Source organism: Xenopus laevis, chromosome 4L, assembly GCF_017654675.1.
Source record: "Xenopus laevis strain J_2021 chromosome 4L, Xenopus_laevis_v10.1, whole genome shotgun sequence".
Taxonomy (NCBI): domain Eukaryota; kingdom Metazoa; phylum Chordata; class Amphibia; order Anura; family Pipidae; genus Xenopus; species Xenopus laevis.
The window spans coordinates 32854962-32871734 of NC_054377.1; the positions used below are offsets into that span (position 1 = coordinate 32854962).

Sequence of the window (16773 nt, forward strand, 5' to 3'; positions counted from 1 at the left end):
CTAAAATAGAATTATCATACAGTATCATTAGTGATTATTAGGAGGTAGAGAGAAATCAGTAAAATAACATTTTAGTTTAGGAAATATTTGGTTTTATCCTTGAGCACGAACAAATTTTACTTGTCCCCTTGTGTTAGTATGTGCATATGCTTAATAGTCATAAGAGCAAGCTGGGCAGGTGACTTTGGGCCCTCTGCAAGTACTCACACATTCTAGGAGTATAAATGGGAGCAAATGCCTTTTATGACATTATGATAATGCCAGCAGCACCCATTTTTCTTAAATTGTAACCTCAGCTGCTTCAGAAACTGTGAAGTGGCATTTGAGGGGAGTGATATGGTTAGGCAGGTGATAAAGTACCAAGTAAATATCCTTAGAACACTGAATCTCATCTGCCATTTAGCTTCCCAGTTTCCCAGTTTGTCCAAATACCCCTGCAATAATGACACATCCTGGCTGAATTGTTTTGATCATGGCAGATAGCCAGTGCACCACACATTGGCAGATATGGTGCATTACCAGATACGATTTTCTAGCATACAGGATCCCTGGTACATGGATATCTGTCTGTATAGGCAGGTTGCCATACGTGTACCAAAAATCGTACAAAATTTGAAGTATTGGATGTTGATAACAGTTGTTATTATGTAGGTTAATGGCAGACTTGGTAAATTCTAGTATTTAGTTGCTCAGGTAGTTAAGCGATTTGCTGTTACTAGACATGACTGGTTGCTTTACTTTATTTCCCATTGATTTTGAATGGAAGATGATTTCTATGTTTCCACCTCACAGGACAAAAAATTCTCAAACTAATGGCTAGAAATCACCCAGTCTGTTTAGTGCTAGCAATATCCTGAGCATTCACCAATATACACAAAGGAGTTGAAGAAGGGGAGAGTAAGGAAATAAAAGGAGCAAATATTTGTGCAGGTACATGACCATCTTTAGAGTGCTCTGGTTTAAGATCTATTCCAGTGTTGAAGCTGTTCTGGTTCTGTGTGCTGTGACTTAGTAGGAACAAGGTCATTGGGAACAGCAGCAAGTGATATCCAGATTGGGACAGAGTAAAGAGAATATACGGGAAATATGACGTGGCTAGATTTTGCTTGTCACCCTGTGTGAATGTCTGAAGGGGAGTGGAGGGGTAGAGGGAGCTAAAGAAAGATGAAATGTGAGCAAATGATGGGGAAAGCTGAGTTAGTGACGTTGGAATCTGAGGAGAATCTATAAAATATGAGTTTAAATTCTTAATTATAGAGTGGGGAGAATTCTACTCCACCTCAACTGAAAATCTTCAACTACTATTGATAAGAAAAAGAGGAAAACTCTGTTTAGGTGGTGAGGAACAGTTTGCTGGAGAACATAGTGCTTTTAAAATTTCATGATTGGAGAGGTAAGATGAGTAAAAAGACTGTATGACTTTACAATATCACTTTAAATTGTTGGGGTATGAGGCAAGGGATGTTTAAAGAAGGATAAGAGTGAAGAGAAGGGTAGAAAATTTCAAATGTGTGGCTGCAGCTAGTTGCTTTCTTAGTTTTCCAACTTGGTCAGTGTCTTAAGAAAAGAATGTGTGGTTCTCTATATTATTTTATTTTAACATACCAACAATTTAAAAGGTGGGTGGTCAGCCTACCACAAATACACATTGCCCCCAATGTTTTAAATTCGTTCAAATAACAACTATAACGAAAATGAAAATATAATATAAGCTTCAGCATACTGAAATAAGAAACTTTCTAAATACAATCAATTACAAATTCTGTACCATTTCTGAAATAATCAAGATTATCTTCACTATGCCTCTCTCAGCATCTGTTTCTCTTCATTCTCTCATCATGCAGCAGTTGGGTGTCAGATACTCACTGACAATTAAATCCGATATGTCTTATATGGGGGGCTCCTTTTGCCTAAAAGATGTATTAGAGCTCACTCTATTAAAATCACCAGAAATCCTGTATCTCTAAATGCAGGATTTGTGCAAAAGTCAGTTATTTTGTTATTTTTGTTTGTACTGGAATTAGTTATGATGAAGCGCCTCACCATTCTAGCTCTGAATACACAAGCCGAGTCTGAATCAAAGAAAGCAAGCTGTGCAGTAAATGACAGAACAGAAATTAGGGGCAGTAAAAATTTACTGTATCTTGCTATCAATAATTAAGTAAATAAAAATGGGTCTTACAGAAAATTTTAAAAAAAGATGCAAATATAAATCTCCCAATTAAGAGCAGATCTAAATGGGTTGCAGTAGACTACATATAGCAGATGTATGCCAAGATAAGCAAAATACCTGTAGGGGCAAGTCAAGTCATTGAAATTGCCTTGTTTAACTGCCATTTCTTAGCACTTGTCAAATATTAGCTCTAATTATTAACACTATTCATACATTCATACATTAAATAAAATCATCAAACTGTAACAACCACAGATGTAATTACTTAATCCATATAATTATTGAAATCCTTTTGTGTCCAGAAAGCAGCTTAATAAATACTATTCATTAAGTCGGAGTCAGGGCACCCGATTAATTAATTAATTTTTAGAGTTCCCAATGGTTTAGAGAATGTGAATTTCTTCGGTGTAACAAAGTGGAATGGATCATATGTAATGGTTCACCATCTATTGCAAAGAAAGACAAAAGATATATGAAATTAGCTAAAACTACAAAAAATTTACTTTGGATCTGCGCAGTCAGAGCCTTTTTAAAGGGGTTGTTCATCTTTAAATTAACTTTTAGTATGCTGTAGGGAGTGATATTCTGAGACAATTTGCAATTGGCTTTTGTTTTTTATTATTTGTGTTTTTTAAGTTATTTAGCTTTTATTCAGCAGCTCTCCATTTTGCAAGTTCAGCAATCTGATTGCTAGGGTTACAAATTACCCAAGCAACCATGCATTAATTTGAATAAAACACTGGAATATGAATAAGAGAGGGCCTTAATAGAAAGATGATTAATAAAAAGAAGCAATTACAATACATTTGTAGCCATAAAGAGCACTGTTTTTAGCTGGGGTCAGTGACCCACATTCAGAGCTGGAAGAAAGCAAATAATTCAAAAACGATAAAAAAAAAAGTCCTGTTGAAAAGTTCCTTGTGATTCTATAACATAATAAAGTTAACGTAAAGGTAAACCAACCCTTTAACTATTAAAAATGTGTGTTTTTTTTTAGAAAAACTTGAACTTTCTTTATCTCCCTTAATTATTCCTTAATCCTATTTCTTTAATAAGATATAGTGCTAAAATACATAAATTAAGAAAAAAAATAACAATATTACAAAATACAGAGAAACAATATATTTCATCATAAGCATAAAAATATAACTGATTTGGAAAGCCCTGCATTTCCTAAACATACAGATACCAATATGTATAGTGTGAGTATTTCTGTTTTGTATACATCAAAAACTAGTAGAAGTATACAACAGAATTTTCAAAGCATAGCAACAGAAATCACCACATACAGTAAGTTTAACCTAGGAAACCATATATATTTAGAAATTAAACATTCTGATTTATCCAAAAAGGTAATTTTTTTTTTATCTAAACTAAATTCAAAGTTTTGCCAAAGTGTTTTACCTTCCACATTTTGCACATTGTAGTTCAAGGGTTCTTTTCAACAGTTTGATTGTTTGATGCCCAAGATACATAGGATTACAAAAGTATGTGACGAGTTCCCAAAATAAAAATACAGGACTGTGCATACAGGACTTTTTACAGTCAGGAATTTCAATAAAACTACACTTGTGGTATTGGGTATTCAGCTTGGCAGGTCAGGGCTTTCACAGGCAGTTATAATTTCACACATATAAAATATACTTATGATATTAAGATATTTAGAATAAGTAACAACACTATACTTTTCCTTGGTTATCAGATTTCAAATATAAAAAAATGATAATCCCCCATAAACTCACCTTTGAATTTGGATTTGGATTTCTGATAACTTCTAAGCTGGTCATAAGCTAAGCTAATTTATCACTTTCTAGAAGAGTATACTTATCTTTAAGAGGCTGCTAGGATATCAAATTCCCATTACTAGACTCCACAACATGCTTCAAGAATTTGATTTCCTTTGTCTTCTACGATGAATTAAAAGGCCAGCCAAAGGAAGCATTAAAATTAAAATGATCGTGTAAAGGAAGAAAAGGAGTAAACTGATAATTGGTATTGTAACGCTTGCATAAAAGCTTCCAAACTATAATTGTATCTCTATACAATGAATTCTGTTTAATCTCTGAATTTTGGCTTTTCCAAGTTTTATGAAAACATTCTATCACGTTTGCATTGCTGTTTAATTGCTAGGTTTGTAAATTTACCCTTAACCAGATAGCCAGTCCACAACATATATTGAGGGCCGCAAGGCATATTTATCAAAATCCGAGTTAGTGAAAAAAAACCACTGACAAAACTAGTTTGACTTTTTTCTCAAATGTTAGCTTATTTAAGTAAATAAGTCTACAACGGACTGTCAGAGCAGCTGGCTACATCATTGAAGTGGCTCTTCCATCACTGCAGGTCATCTTCCACAAGCGCTGTGCAAGAAAGGCCTCTGCATTGCACTGGACTCCACACACCCCTCACACGGACTTTTCACGCTGCTTCCATCCGTCAGACGATTTCGCAGCATTAAAGCCCGATCAACCAGGTTGAGGGAAAACTTTTTTTCACAAGCTATCAGACCTCTCAACTCACTGCCTGCCCTCCCACTACATTCCAGACACACCTGAATCTACCTCAGAGACACTGACATCTGTACTAAGTGGAGCCACGTTGTCTCATCTCACTGTATGACTGCTGAGATGACAGTAAAGTTTACTTTGACTTTGGATAATGCAACAAAATATTCCCACACGCGTCAATTGTTAAGACGTTATTTTCGTCAATAAAGGGATTTTGACAAACTTTTGTTAAATTGGATAGCAGTCTGTTCGTGTTATTATCGCTTTTGTATCGGTTTGCATGTTTAGCCCTAAAATTAATATGAAAATAAGATTCCCTCGGTTTTAACCAATCTTTCATTTCCTTTAGGCTATTCCAACTAACAATAACTGGAGTATGATCAGAATAAAAGAATTGACCCAGGTTCTAGAATATAATCTATTCTAGAACCTGTTCCATGCTGGTGCGAATAGTAGGAAAAGTAATTTTCCAAAGGGTTGAAAAATCACCAAGAATCAGGTGTAGGGCTGAGGGGTGAAGATCAGTTAAAAACTAAAGCAAAAATTAACATTTTTTATGAGAGGGCTTTGTATGTGACATGCATTTGTACCAACTATGGACTTCATTAAGATATTCTCATGGGAGATCTGGATCTATTCTGGATAAATTCTGATGCTAATTGCACTGGTTTCTGAGCTGACATGTAGTAGTCATCTATATTAAGTACTAATCAGCCTTATATTGTGACATTTCTACTCCACATACACAGTACACATTATGTACAACATTTATACCCTACTTCTAGCCTAGTTAGGCTTTATTTCTACTTTGATACCTATTTGATGAAGCATTTGGCAGGAATTAGTGAAACCCTTAATTTTAACACAGTAACATAGTACGTTAGGTTGAAAAAAGACACACGTCCATCAAGTTCAACCTCCAGAGGAAGGCAAAATCCCCATCTGAAGCCTCTCCAATTTGCCTCAGAGGGGGAAAAAACTCCTTCCTGACTCCAAAATCGGACCAGTCCCTGGATCAACTTACACTATGAGCTATCTTCCATAACCTAACCTATCTTCCATGGCTATCTATAGTATCAGCCTGTAAAACTGAATTAGGGAGAGAATTCCACCATCTTCCATCTTCACAGCTCTCACTGTAAAAAAAACCTGTTCCGAATATGTAGGCGGAACCTCTTTTCTTCTAATCGGAATGGGTGACCTTGTGTCAGCTGGAAAGACCTACTGGTAAATAAAGCATTAGAGAGATTATTATATGATCTCCTTATATATTTATACATAGTTATCATATCACCCTTTAAGCGCCTCTTCTCCAGTGTGAACATCACATCACATTTGGCCAGTCTTTCCTCATAGCTAAGATTTCCCATACCTTTTACCAGCTTAGTTGCCCTTCTCTGTACCCTCTCTAATACAATAATGTCCTGTGCTCTATAAAGTGGAAGACTGACCCCTTCCTGCCGTTAATCAATGCCCATTTTAATACAGCTCAAGACCTTATTTGCCCTTGATGCTGCTGACTGGCATTGTTTGCTATAGCCAAGTTTATCATCTACAAGGACTCCAATGTCCTTTTCCATAATGGATTTGCCTAGTGCAGTCCCATTAAGGGTATAAGTGGCTTGGATATATTTACATCCCAGGTGAATGACTTTACATTTATCAACATTGAATCTCATTTGCCACTTAGCTGTTAGATAAAAGAACAGAGTAGAACGTGCTAATACAAGAGACTTCCCAAAGGGTACCTCACTCGTGGTATTTGGTTCCTGAGAGACAGTCCCAATGATATCCATCTTCCTTTATGCAATGCTTCAGAGCATGTAACCAAAAAGGCTAATTTCTTCATATCTGGTGGGACTGTCCAGTGGCAATTAGCTTCTGGATCAGAGTTTACTCTTTTATAACTAAAGTTCTCCTGAACAAACATATCTCTGGAGGCAACAAATACTGAAGATCACTTATATCTTTTCCGTAGCTAAGCAGAAAATAGCAAAAGCTTGGAAAACACCCACATTGGACAATCTGTTTATCATGGAAAGAGCCTCTAGCATCGAAACTAGCTGAACCAAATCCTATAATAAGATTTGGAGTCCATGGGTAACCTATATGAACATTTGCCAAGGCTTGCTCAACTAACAACTTATTAACCCCTCTACATAAACGTACAGTATCTTTTATTTATTCACTTTTTTTCTAGTTATTTTAAAATGTTGTAATGTTTTGTATCTTACTCTTTCAAACTAATTTCTTTCAATTGCTCCCTGTTTAATTGCTACACCCTGGGAAAACCTGGTAGATGCAACTACACATTGTTGCCCCTTTGAAATGCAAAATAAAAATATCTAAATAAGATCAGATGGTTTGTTTTCTTGTAAGCTTGAAGAATTTTTGTTTCGTCTGAGTTGTCCAGAAATTTAGCAATTACTGTTCTAGGTTTAAATTGTTTCTCTTTCAACTGTCCGATGTGGTGAATTCTCTCAATTTGGACTGCATCTCATTTTTCATTCCAAGATTGTGTAAAAGCCAATTTGAAATACGCTTTTCAAGGGTTTCCTGTTTGTAGGACTCAGGTATTCCTACAAATCTGAGGATATTTCTGTGAGATATATTTTCTAAATCATCAATTTTGTTTTCCAGTAAAAACATTTGAAATAGAAGGAAACATTGTCATCTTGTAAATCAGAAACCTTCCGCTTAAGCTGCTTTATATCTTTATCATGTGATGTGATTTGATCAGTTATAACAACAAGTTTTGAGTGCAGTTTATTAATGGCCTTATCAATTGTGAGTTCAATTGTTGGATTTACAAGGTTTGCTACTTCAGTAGCTATTAAAGGACCAGTAACATTATTTTTATTAAAAAAAAATTTGTTTGTATATAACGACCCCCTCCCTGATCACTGACCAGTTCAGAGCTCTTCTAAATTTAGTGGGGCCCTGATGGTCTGCCTGATACAATATTAATTACTATCAAGATGGTGGCAAATTAATAAGAGCGAGGGGCTGGGGCCCACTGTGTTTTTCCCCGGCAGGCCAGTCCGACCCTGAGTCCAGCACTAAATACAGCTTTAGCCAGCAACACATAAAGGCTGCAGGGCAGATAGAAAAAAGAATTACTGATAGTACTCAACACTCACAAGGTTAAAGCAACTGTTCCCCTGTTGTCCCTACTAGTGATGGGCGAATTTATTCGGCAGGCGCGAATTCGCGGCGAATTTGCCCGATTCGCCGCCAGCGAATAAATTCATTGAGTCCCGAAACCTGAAAATTAGAATTAATTAATTTCACTGGAATCGAGCCGCTCAATTTTTCGAGTTTTTGGCCGAAATCATCTGGAAAAACTGAACATCTTCTGTTAACATCTTCAAATGTTTCAGGGGACCATTGCCATTGACGCCTACATGACCTCAACAGGTTTTAGATGGTGTATTTTGGGATTCAAGCTATTTCCAGGGTTGTGGTATAATAAATCTAGAACATTTTTAATTTACTTTTTTTACTCAAAATGTGAGTTTTGACCAAAAATACAACTTGAAAACTCGAACCTTAATAAATGTGCCCCTTTATTTTCATTACTTTAAAGCACTTTCATTTTTTGCTGTTACTGTTCCTATAAATCACCAGTTGAACCAACCAATGATGTGAGAATTGTCACCAATGGATGTGAGAATTCCAAATCTAGTACAAGAATGGGATCCGTTATCCGGAAACCCATTATCTCGGAATTACAGAAAGGCCATCTACTGTAGACACCATTATAATCAAATAATCCAAAATGTTTAAAATTATTTCCTTTTTCTTTGTAATAATAAAACAGTACTTTGTATATTTGATATAGTTAATCCTTATTGGAAGCAAAACTAGACTATTGGGCTTGTTTAATGTTTACATGATTTTTTTTAGTAGACTTAAAACATGAAGATGCAACTTATGGAAAGACCCCTTATCCGAAAACCCCCAGGTCCCGAGCATTCTGAATAACGGGTCCCATACCTGTATTGTAGGTCCAGTAAATGTAGATAGGTCCACACACAAACAAATATTTAATACAAATCTAGAGCGTGCCATAGAAAATAGGAATGACATAATTTGGGAAAAAAGTTGACTGGGGGAGGGGGCAAATAGAAAGACAGGATGATGCATACAAATATATCCCCATTTACCACAAAAATGCACATCCACAAAGTAGAAGCTGACACACTACAGTTTTTTTGGATGTGATTATCATTTAGTTCAGTGAATAAATGTCTTATACAGTAAATCGTTCAATTTCATAAAAGTAATTACATATTACAGCAATCAGGAAAAAAGCTGTTCAACATGGCATTCAAGTTGTTGTTTGGCAGGATCAGTAATGTTAAACTCAAAGCTTTACATCTGTTGTGAATTAAATATTTACATTTCTGACTTGCTGAGGATGCTGGGGCTTAAGTTTCAACCTGCATAAGTTCCTGTACAGGAATTCCTAGCCATGGTACATGTCCCATGTGTTAGCTTTCTCCTGGCTAGTGAATCCTGAGCTGGCAAGAAGTCCTACCTCATGTGTAGATTCCACAGCAACGGAACAGTGTAACAGGGTTTAACTCAGAAATGGGGGTAAAGGTGCTTGAGGCCACTGGAGTGTTAGACCTGCAAGGAGCTCAGTTGTTCCTGACTGTCTGTGAAACTGTTATAGTGGGAGGGAATTATTGAGCAGCCATGCAGTTCTGACTAGCCTTACTTTGGCATGTATAAGTTTCCTATGAGTTTGGGCTGTACAGAAATTAGCTATCAGCTATCCGCTATATAATTCTTAAATTAGTTCATGTATCAACCAGTCTTTTTTCTGTTCCACTGCAAAGTAGTCTGCATTTTACCACTTTATTCTAATTCATATGAACAGTGAAGCCAACTTTTGATTAATCAGCCATATTTCCTTTTTATATATTCTGGATAAATAGCTGGATGACACTGCAGAAAATGGCAGAACCCCAGAAAAATCAATACTATTTGCACTACCACTTCCCAATGGTGATAACAAGAAAATTATATTGTTAGAAATAATCTACCCCAAAGTAGCAGTCACTTTGGAGCTTCAAAACCTAGTTTAATGATCCTGTCAGGCAGCTCAGTAATCTCAGGCGCAGATTCTGAACTGTTACAATTTGCTACATTACTTGATACATTTCTCAGCAACATCTGTGGAATGTTTAGCAATTATAACAGCTTCCTTTAATAAAACTCGTGGATTCTTGCTCAGCAGGGCCAAAGATAAGAAATGAATCAACTCAAGAGGAGCAACAAGAGCTGCTTTAGAAAGACATAAGGTGGAAAATGAAACACAAATAGATAACAGAAAGTAATTTAAAAAAAAGTCTTTATTTCTGGTGAACTATCTGGAAACTGGACTAAAAAAAAGTAAACAACCCCATTACCTTAGGGGTGCTGCACGTTATAGAACTGCCATTTTCAAGCAACTTTTCAATTGGTTTTCATTATTTATTTATTTTAGTTTTATAGTTAATTATATGCCTTTTTATTCTGACTCTTCAGATTTCAAATTTGCGTCGCTCACTCCCTTCTAAAAAACAAATGCTCTGTAAGGCTACAGATGTATTGTTATTGTTACTTTTTATTACTGGTCCTTATTTTCAGGCCCTCTCCTATTCATATTCCAGTCTCTTATTCAAATCAATGCATGGTTGCTAGGGTAATTTGGACCCTAGTTACCAGATTGCTTAAGATGCAAATTGAAGAGCTGCTGAATAATAAAAAGCTCAATAACTCAAAAACCACAAATGAAAAAAAATGAAAACAAATTGCAAATTGTCAGACTAACACTCTCTACATCATACTAAAAGTTACCTTAAAGGTTAACAACCCCTTTAATTAGTGATATTTGCATTTGGTTTTAATTTTTTATTATTTGTGTTTTTTAGTTATTTAGATTTTTGTTCAAGCAGCTCTCACGTTTGGAATTTCAACCTTTATCTGGTTGTTATGGTAATTTTTACCATAGCAACCAGACAGTGGTTTAAATGAAAGACTGGAATATGAATATAAGAGAATCTGAATAGGAAGACAATGATAATAAAAAAGTTCACAGAGAAACATATTTTTAGCTGCTGGGATCAGTGAACCCCATTTGAAATATGAAAAGGTGTAGAAAAACATTGAAAATAATTAAAAAACTAGAAATAAATAATGAAGACCAATTGCAAAGTTGCTAGATATTCTATATGTCATTCTATAACACAGTAAAAGTTAACTTAAAGGTAAACCACTCCTTTAAATTGTACCTACAAGCTGAAATTACAATAAAATATTAAATTCTTTTTATGTTTGTTTTTTTTGCAATAGAAAAGGCATTGTGAGAAGATGGATGGGGAAGCCTGCCACACATTTGAACACAGAGTTCAGAGCATGTTACATCGTATTGGTGTGACACGAGTCTTATCATCAGAAATCAAGAAGAAACAGGTGAGAATAAACTGGTGGATTGACTTTTTTTAGGTTCAAATTATACATTTTGTTCATGGTCCCCAACAAGATTACAGATATATGAATACATTGTTACTCTTCTGTAGTGCCAGTAATATGTAGGACATTATATGAAAATAGATAATAAGGCCTTGCCAGAAATAATGGTATCTGCAATTTACTTACTCTAATATGAATTGTATTTAAATAATTGACATTGAAACCAGGTTTCCAAATTCCTTGTGTCACTATTAAAATTCCAGAACTTTGTATTCCATTCACAACTTAATGTTAGGGATGCACCAAATCCACTATTTTATGATTCAGCTGAATCCTTTGTGAAAGATTCACCAAATATTGAATAGAATCCAACCCCTAATTTGCATATGTAAATTAGGGAATGAGGGGGAAAGAGAACAGCGTGGTCCAAAATGTTTTGACTTCTTCATGGCTTTTTGTATTTGGCTCAGCCAGACACTTGGATTTGGTCTAATCCTGCTGAAAAAGGCAGAATTTTGGTCAAACCGAATCCTGGATTCAGTGCATCCCTACATTTCAGATCCTTTTAGATCTCAACACAATTACACAAAAAAATAAGTGACACCCTAAACATATATAGGCAGTATGAATAGGTCTTGCACTGAAAATAATTTTTGCCTATTGTTTTAATCATGGAAAATCTATTGGTTACAAAGTTTGTTCAGCACAAGCCCTTTCTTGCAACTGCAATTTTCACATCTTTCCACAAGTGTACAGTGGGATTTAGATCTGGACTAATTCCTGGCCACTTCAGAACAGTCCAGTTTCTTTTGTCTTTTATCATTTCTGTGTACTTTTTGAAATGTACTTTGGGTCAGTCACTTCTCAGCCTCTTGGATAATATCAAATAATATCTGCAGTGAGAAAATTAAATTTCCATCACATTTTACTATTGTTTCCCACAATGGAGTGTTTTACCAGAATTCCAACAATATCGCGTTTGCAAGGTGGTAATGCACGTGGAGCAGTTGTGCTGCTCCTACCACACATGCATTGGATTTACCAAAATTAATTAATCTGCACCCGCAAGTGTGCTGCGCCTATTGATGCTGGGTGTGAAGGAAACCCTAAAGCTCCCATCTGGTCAGGAGTTGGTGCTAGCTCCAGTGTTCCCCTGCGTCAATAGGCACAGCAGTACTCGATTCAGAATAAAAAGGCAGGAAGGACTGAGCAGCGCCAAGTGCAACTATACTATAGCAAACTTTGCCAAATGTATTTGATTAAAATAGTATTACCCAGGGAGACCAGGGGGCAGATTCCGTAAAGGGCAACGAGCGGGTGCAGGTGTCACTTAGTGTAAGGTCCATTCGCGCACGAGCGTCAACATGGACGCGGACGCGAGCGCGTTGGAAACTGTCGCGCGCCGAAGTGGACGCGGGCGACGAAACACCCGCTGACGCAACGGCGTGCGGCGTGATGACGCTGATGACGCTGGCGTCTTCACGTTTGGCGCCAAGACACTGCCTTTAAAAAGACGCTCTGGAAAAGGATCTTTGCTTGGTTATAATCCTAGCTCTTGGATGTGACTTGATTCCTGATTTCGGTTTGACCTTCGGCTTGTTTCCTCGGACTTCTGATTGACTTCTACCTGCTTGACCCCTTGCCTGTTATTGGACTTCGCTTGCTATCTGCCTGCCCCCGACCCGGCTTGTTTTCGGTTACGCACGAACTCTGCCTGCCCCGACCTTGGCCTGCTCCGACGATTCTTCTGCTTACTCCTTGGTACCCCGCTTCCGGCTTAATCTGGGACTGTTGGCCATTCCTTGCCTCCTCACATCTGGACTCGATAACCCAGGCTTGACAGTATAACCAAGCCAAATGGAGTCCAAAGAGGAGAGTTCGGTGTTGAAGACTATTTCTCAGCAGATCGCTGGTCTAGCTCAAGCTGTCCATGAGTTACAAGGCGGCTATCAAGTTATGCAAGATCAGCTACAAGCTCTGCAAGAACCAGTGACTCATCCGCGTTCTGCTTCGGGTCCTTCCTTCTTGTCTCCTGAGGATTCTGGGGCCGGCTCTGGATCCTCCTCTGAACCCAAGGTGGCTCTACCTAACAAGTTTTCAGGGGATAGAAGCACCTACAGGACTTTTGTTAATGGGTGCAAACTCTTGTTCACTCTGAAGCCTAGAACATATGCTACTCAGCAGGCTCGTGTGGGAACGATGATCACCCTTCTACAAGGACAACCCCAAGCGTGGGCCCACCGCTTGATGGAACAGGACAGTCCTGTCCTAGCTACTACTGAGACTTTCATTCAGGCTTTGGGCGCAATCTATGAGGATCCTTACCGCATTGACACTGCGGAAATTGCCTTGGGAGCTCTTCGCCAAAAGCAGAGACCGGTGGAGGATTATATTGCCGAATTTCGGAGTTGGGCCCCAGACACTGAGTGGAATGACAGAGCTTTAAAGAGACAATTCCGCATTGGGCTGTCCGACGGCCTTAGAGATGAGTTGGCTCGAGTAGGTATTCCAGATACCTTGGAAGAGTTGTTTCAGCTGGCGGTTCAAATTGACCGAAGACTGCGAGAGAGGCAGCTTGAGAAGGTGCCAGTTAATCCTTCATAGTCTCCTTCATGGGTCATTCCTGTAGCTCCGCCTCCCATCCATCAATCAGCCCCCTCCGCTGTCTCATCAGAGTCTGAACCTATGCAGATTGGTGTGGCCCGGGGAGCTTTGTCAGCTGAGGAGAGACTTCGCCGCAGACGTTTAAATCTGTGCCTGTATTGTGGCCAATCTGGTCACTTCCTTCGAGTCTGCCCAACTCGCCCTAAGGGTAGTACATCTGTTAAATCGTCTTCAGTTTATAATTCCTCAATTCCAATGAACTCTTTTGTGACTATTCGTCTTTCTTTACAGATGGGTTCAAGAAAGATTGAGGTTGACGCCATTGTGGACTCTGGGGCTTGTGGCTGCTTCATGAACAAGACTTTTGCTACACTGCATAATCTTCAGTTACTTCCCAAATCCCAGCCACTCAGTATTAAATTGGCAGATGGTTCCTTGATGTCTTCTGGCTCAATTCTTTATGAGACTCCACTTTTTGTTGCTTCCCATGTTAAACATTATGAGGAAATAAAGTTTGATGTGATGGATTCCTTGTTGTTTCCTGTGATCCTGGGTTTGCCCTGGTTGAAACTTCATAATCCTTCTATTGACTGGCACACTGGTTCTCTGATATTTAACTCTTCTTTTTGTCTACAAAACTGTCATTCAAGTCTCCGTTTGAAGGAGTTCATTCTTCTGGATAAAGGTGATCTTCAAGCAGTTCCTCCTGTTTATCATGAGTTTTTAGATGTCTTCAATGAAAAGGGAGCTGATTCTCTTCCTCCTCATAGGGACTATGACTGTCCTATAGATCTTCTCCCTGGAGCTCCTATCCCGTTTGGCAGAATTTATCCGCTCTCTGAGCCTGAACTTCAGACTTTGAAGAAATATATTGACGAGAATTTGGAAAAGGGGTTTATCCGAGCTTCTACATCTCCCGCTGGGGCAGGAATATTCTTTGTGGAGAAAAAGGATCATTCCTTAAGACCCTGCATTGACTACAGAGATCTTAACAAAATCACGGTCAAGAACCGATATCCTTTACCCCTTATTTCAGAACTTTTCCAGAGGTTGAGTCAAGCTAAGATTTTTTCAAAGTTGGATTTGAGAGGGGCCTACAATTTGATTCGAATCCGCAAGGGAGATGAGTGGAAGACAGCTTTTCGTTCACGTTATGGGCATTTCGAATATACGGTTATGCCATTTGGTCTTTGCAATGCCCCCGCTACGTTCCAACATTTCGTGAACGATATTTTCCGCGATCTGCTTGATCAATTTGTTGTTGTTTATTTGGACGATATTTTGATTTTCTCTTCTTCTCTGGAACAACATCGTGTTCATGTCAAAGAGGTTCTTTTACGCTTAAGGAAACATAAGCTTTATGCGAAGGCCCCCAAATGTGAGTTTGAAAAATCCTCCATTGAATTCCTGGGTTTCGTTGTGTCTGCTTCTGGGGTCTGCATGGATGTAAGCAAGGTGGATGCGATTCTTAAGTGGCCACCTCCTAAGGATCGAAAGGGGGTGCAAAGATTCGTGGGCTTTGCTAATTTTTATAGAAGATTCATCAAAAATTTTTCTTCTATAATCAGACCAATCACGGACTTAACCAGTCTCAAGAGAAAATTTTACTGGTCTTCTGAATCACAAGAAGCTTTTGAGAAATTGAAGACACTTTTTATTTCTGCTCCAATTCTCATTCATCCTGAATCTTCTAAGCCTTTCTTACTCGAAGTTGACGCCTCTGAAGATGCGGTTGGGGCAATTATTTCCCAAAGATCTGGAGTTAAGGACAGTGTTCATCCAGTTGCCTTTTTCTCTAAGAAGCTCAGTCCCACTGAGAGAAATTATGGTGTGGGTGATCGAGAGTTATTGGCCATTAAGTATGCTTTAGAGGAATGGAGACACTTATTGGAAGGTGCGTTACATCCAATTTTAATTTTTACGGATCATAAGAATCTTGAGTATTTAAGATCAGCCAAACGCCTACATCCTCGCCAAGCTCGTTGGGCCCTGTTTTTCTCGAGGTTTCAATTTCACATTACTTATAAACCAAGTTCCAAGAATGTGAAGGCTAACGCGCTGTCCCGTCAATTTTCTGAAGTAGAATCAACAACTCCTCCAGCTACCATTCTTCATTCAAAGAACTTTCTGTTACTTCAAGCTTCTTTTCTCAGCAGTCTGCTGAAGATTATCCTGATTCTAAGTTGTTACATGTAAAGGATGGTGTCCTCTTGTTTAACCAACGAATCGTGGTTCCTCCTTCACTTCGGGCGGAAGCATTGAGTTTTATGCACGATCACCCTTTAGCAGGTCATTCTGGAATAAGGAAGACGTTAGATTTGGTGAGGCGGTTCTTCTGGTGGCCATCAGTAGTGAAAGACTGTATTTCTTACGTTCGTTCATGTGAGAGTTGTGCCAGGTCTAAGATTTCTCACTTTAAACCAATGGGTCTTTTGAAACCACTACCACCTCCAGAGGCACCTTGGAGTTCCATTTCCATGGATTTTATTGTGGAACTTCCTCTTTCCAATAAACATAATACCATTTTTGTGGTGGTGGATCGTCTCACAAAGATGGCTCATTTCATTCCTCTCCCTCATCTTCCTTCGACTTCTGAGACTGCGGATGTTTTCATCAAAGAGATTGTTCGGCTTCATGGATTGCCTCGAGAAATCATTTCGGATCGAGGCACTCAATTTACATCCAAATTCTGGTCTGCTCTCTGTAAAGCTCTGGGAATAGTGTTAATTAAATCCTCTGCATACCATCCTCAGACTAATGGACAAACAGAGAGAACGAATCAGACTTTAGAACAATACATTCGATCTTTCTCTTCTTATTTGAAGGACAATTGGGTTTCAATTCTTCCTCTAGCTGAATTTTCTTACAACAACACCATTCATTCATCTACGAAACAAACGCCTTTCTTTTCTAATTTTGCATTTCACCCTACCATGTTTCCTGGCCTTTTTACAGAAGTTTCTCTTCCTTCGGTCCAGGATAGACTTACATTTCTGAGGGAGAATGTTGAGATGCTCCAACACATGA

General features: G+C 38.2%; 1 protein-coding gene across 5 annotated transcripts in view; it reads left to right on the top strand.

The window, feature by feature from the left end:
- The window catches only part of LOC108713971 (capping protein, Arp2/3 and myosin-I linker protein 2), a 74909-nt gene that overhangs the window by 42343 nt on the left and 15793 nt on the right, over positions 1-16773 (top strand). For all 5 annotated transcript variants that reach the window (XM_018257744.2, XM_018257745.2, XM_018257747.2 and 2 more), the window contains exon 4: positions 11023-11142. In XM_018257744.2, the coding sequence (XP_018113233.2) occupies positions 11023-11142 (120 nt within the window). The remainder of the gene's footprint in view (positions 1-11022; positions 11143-16773) is intronic.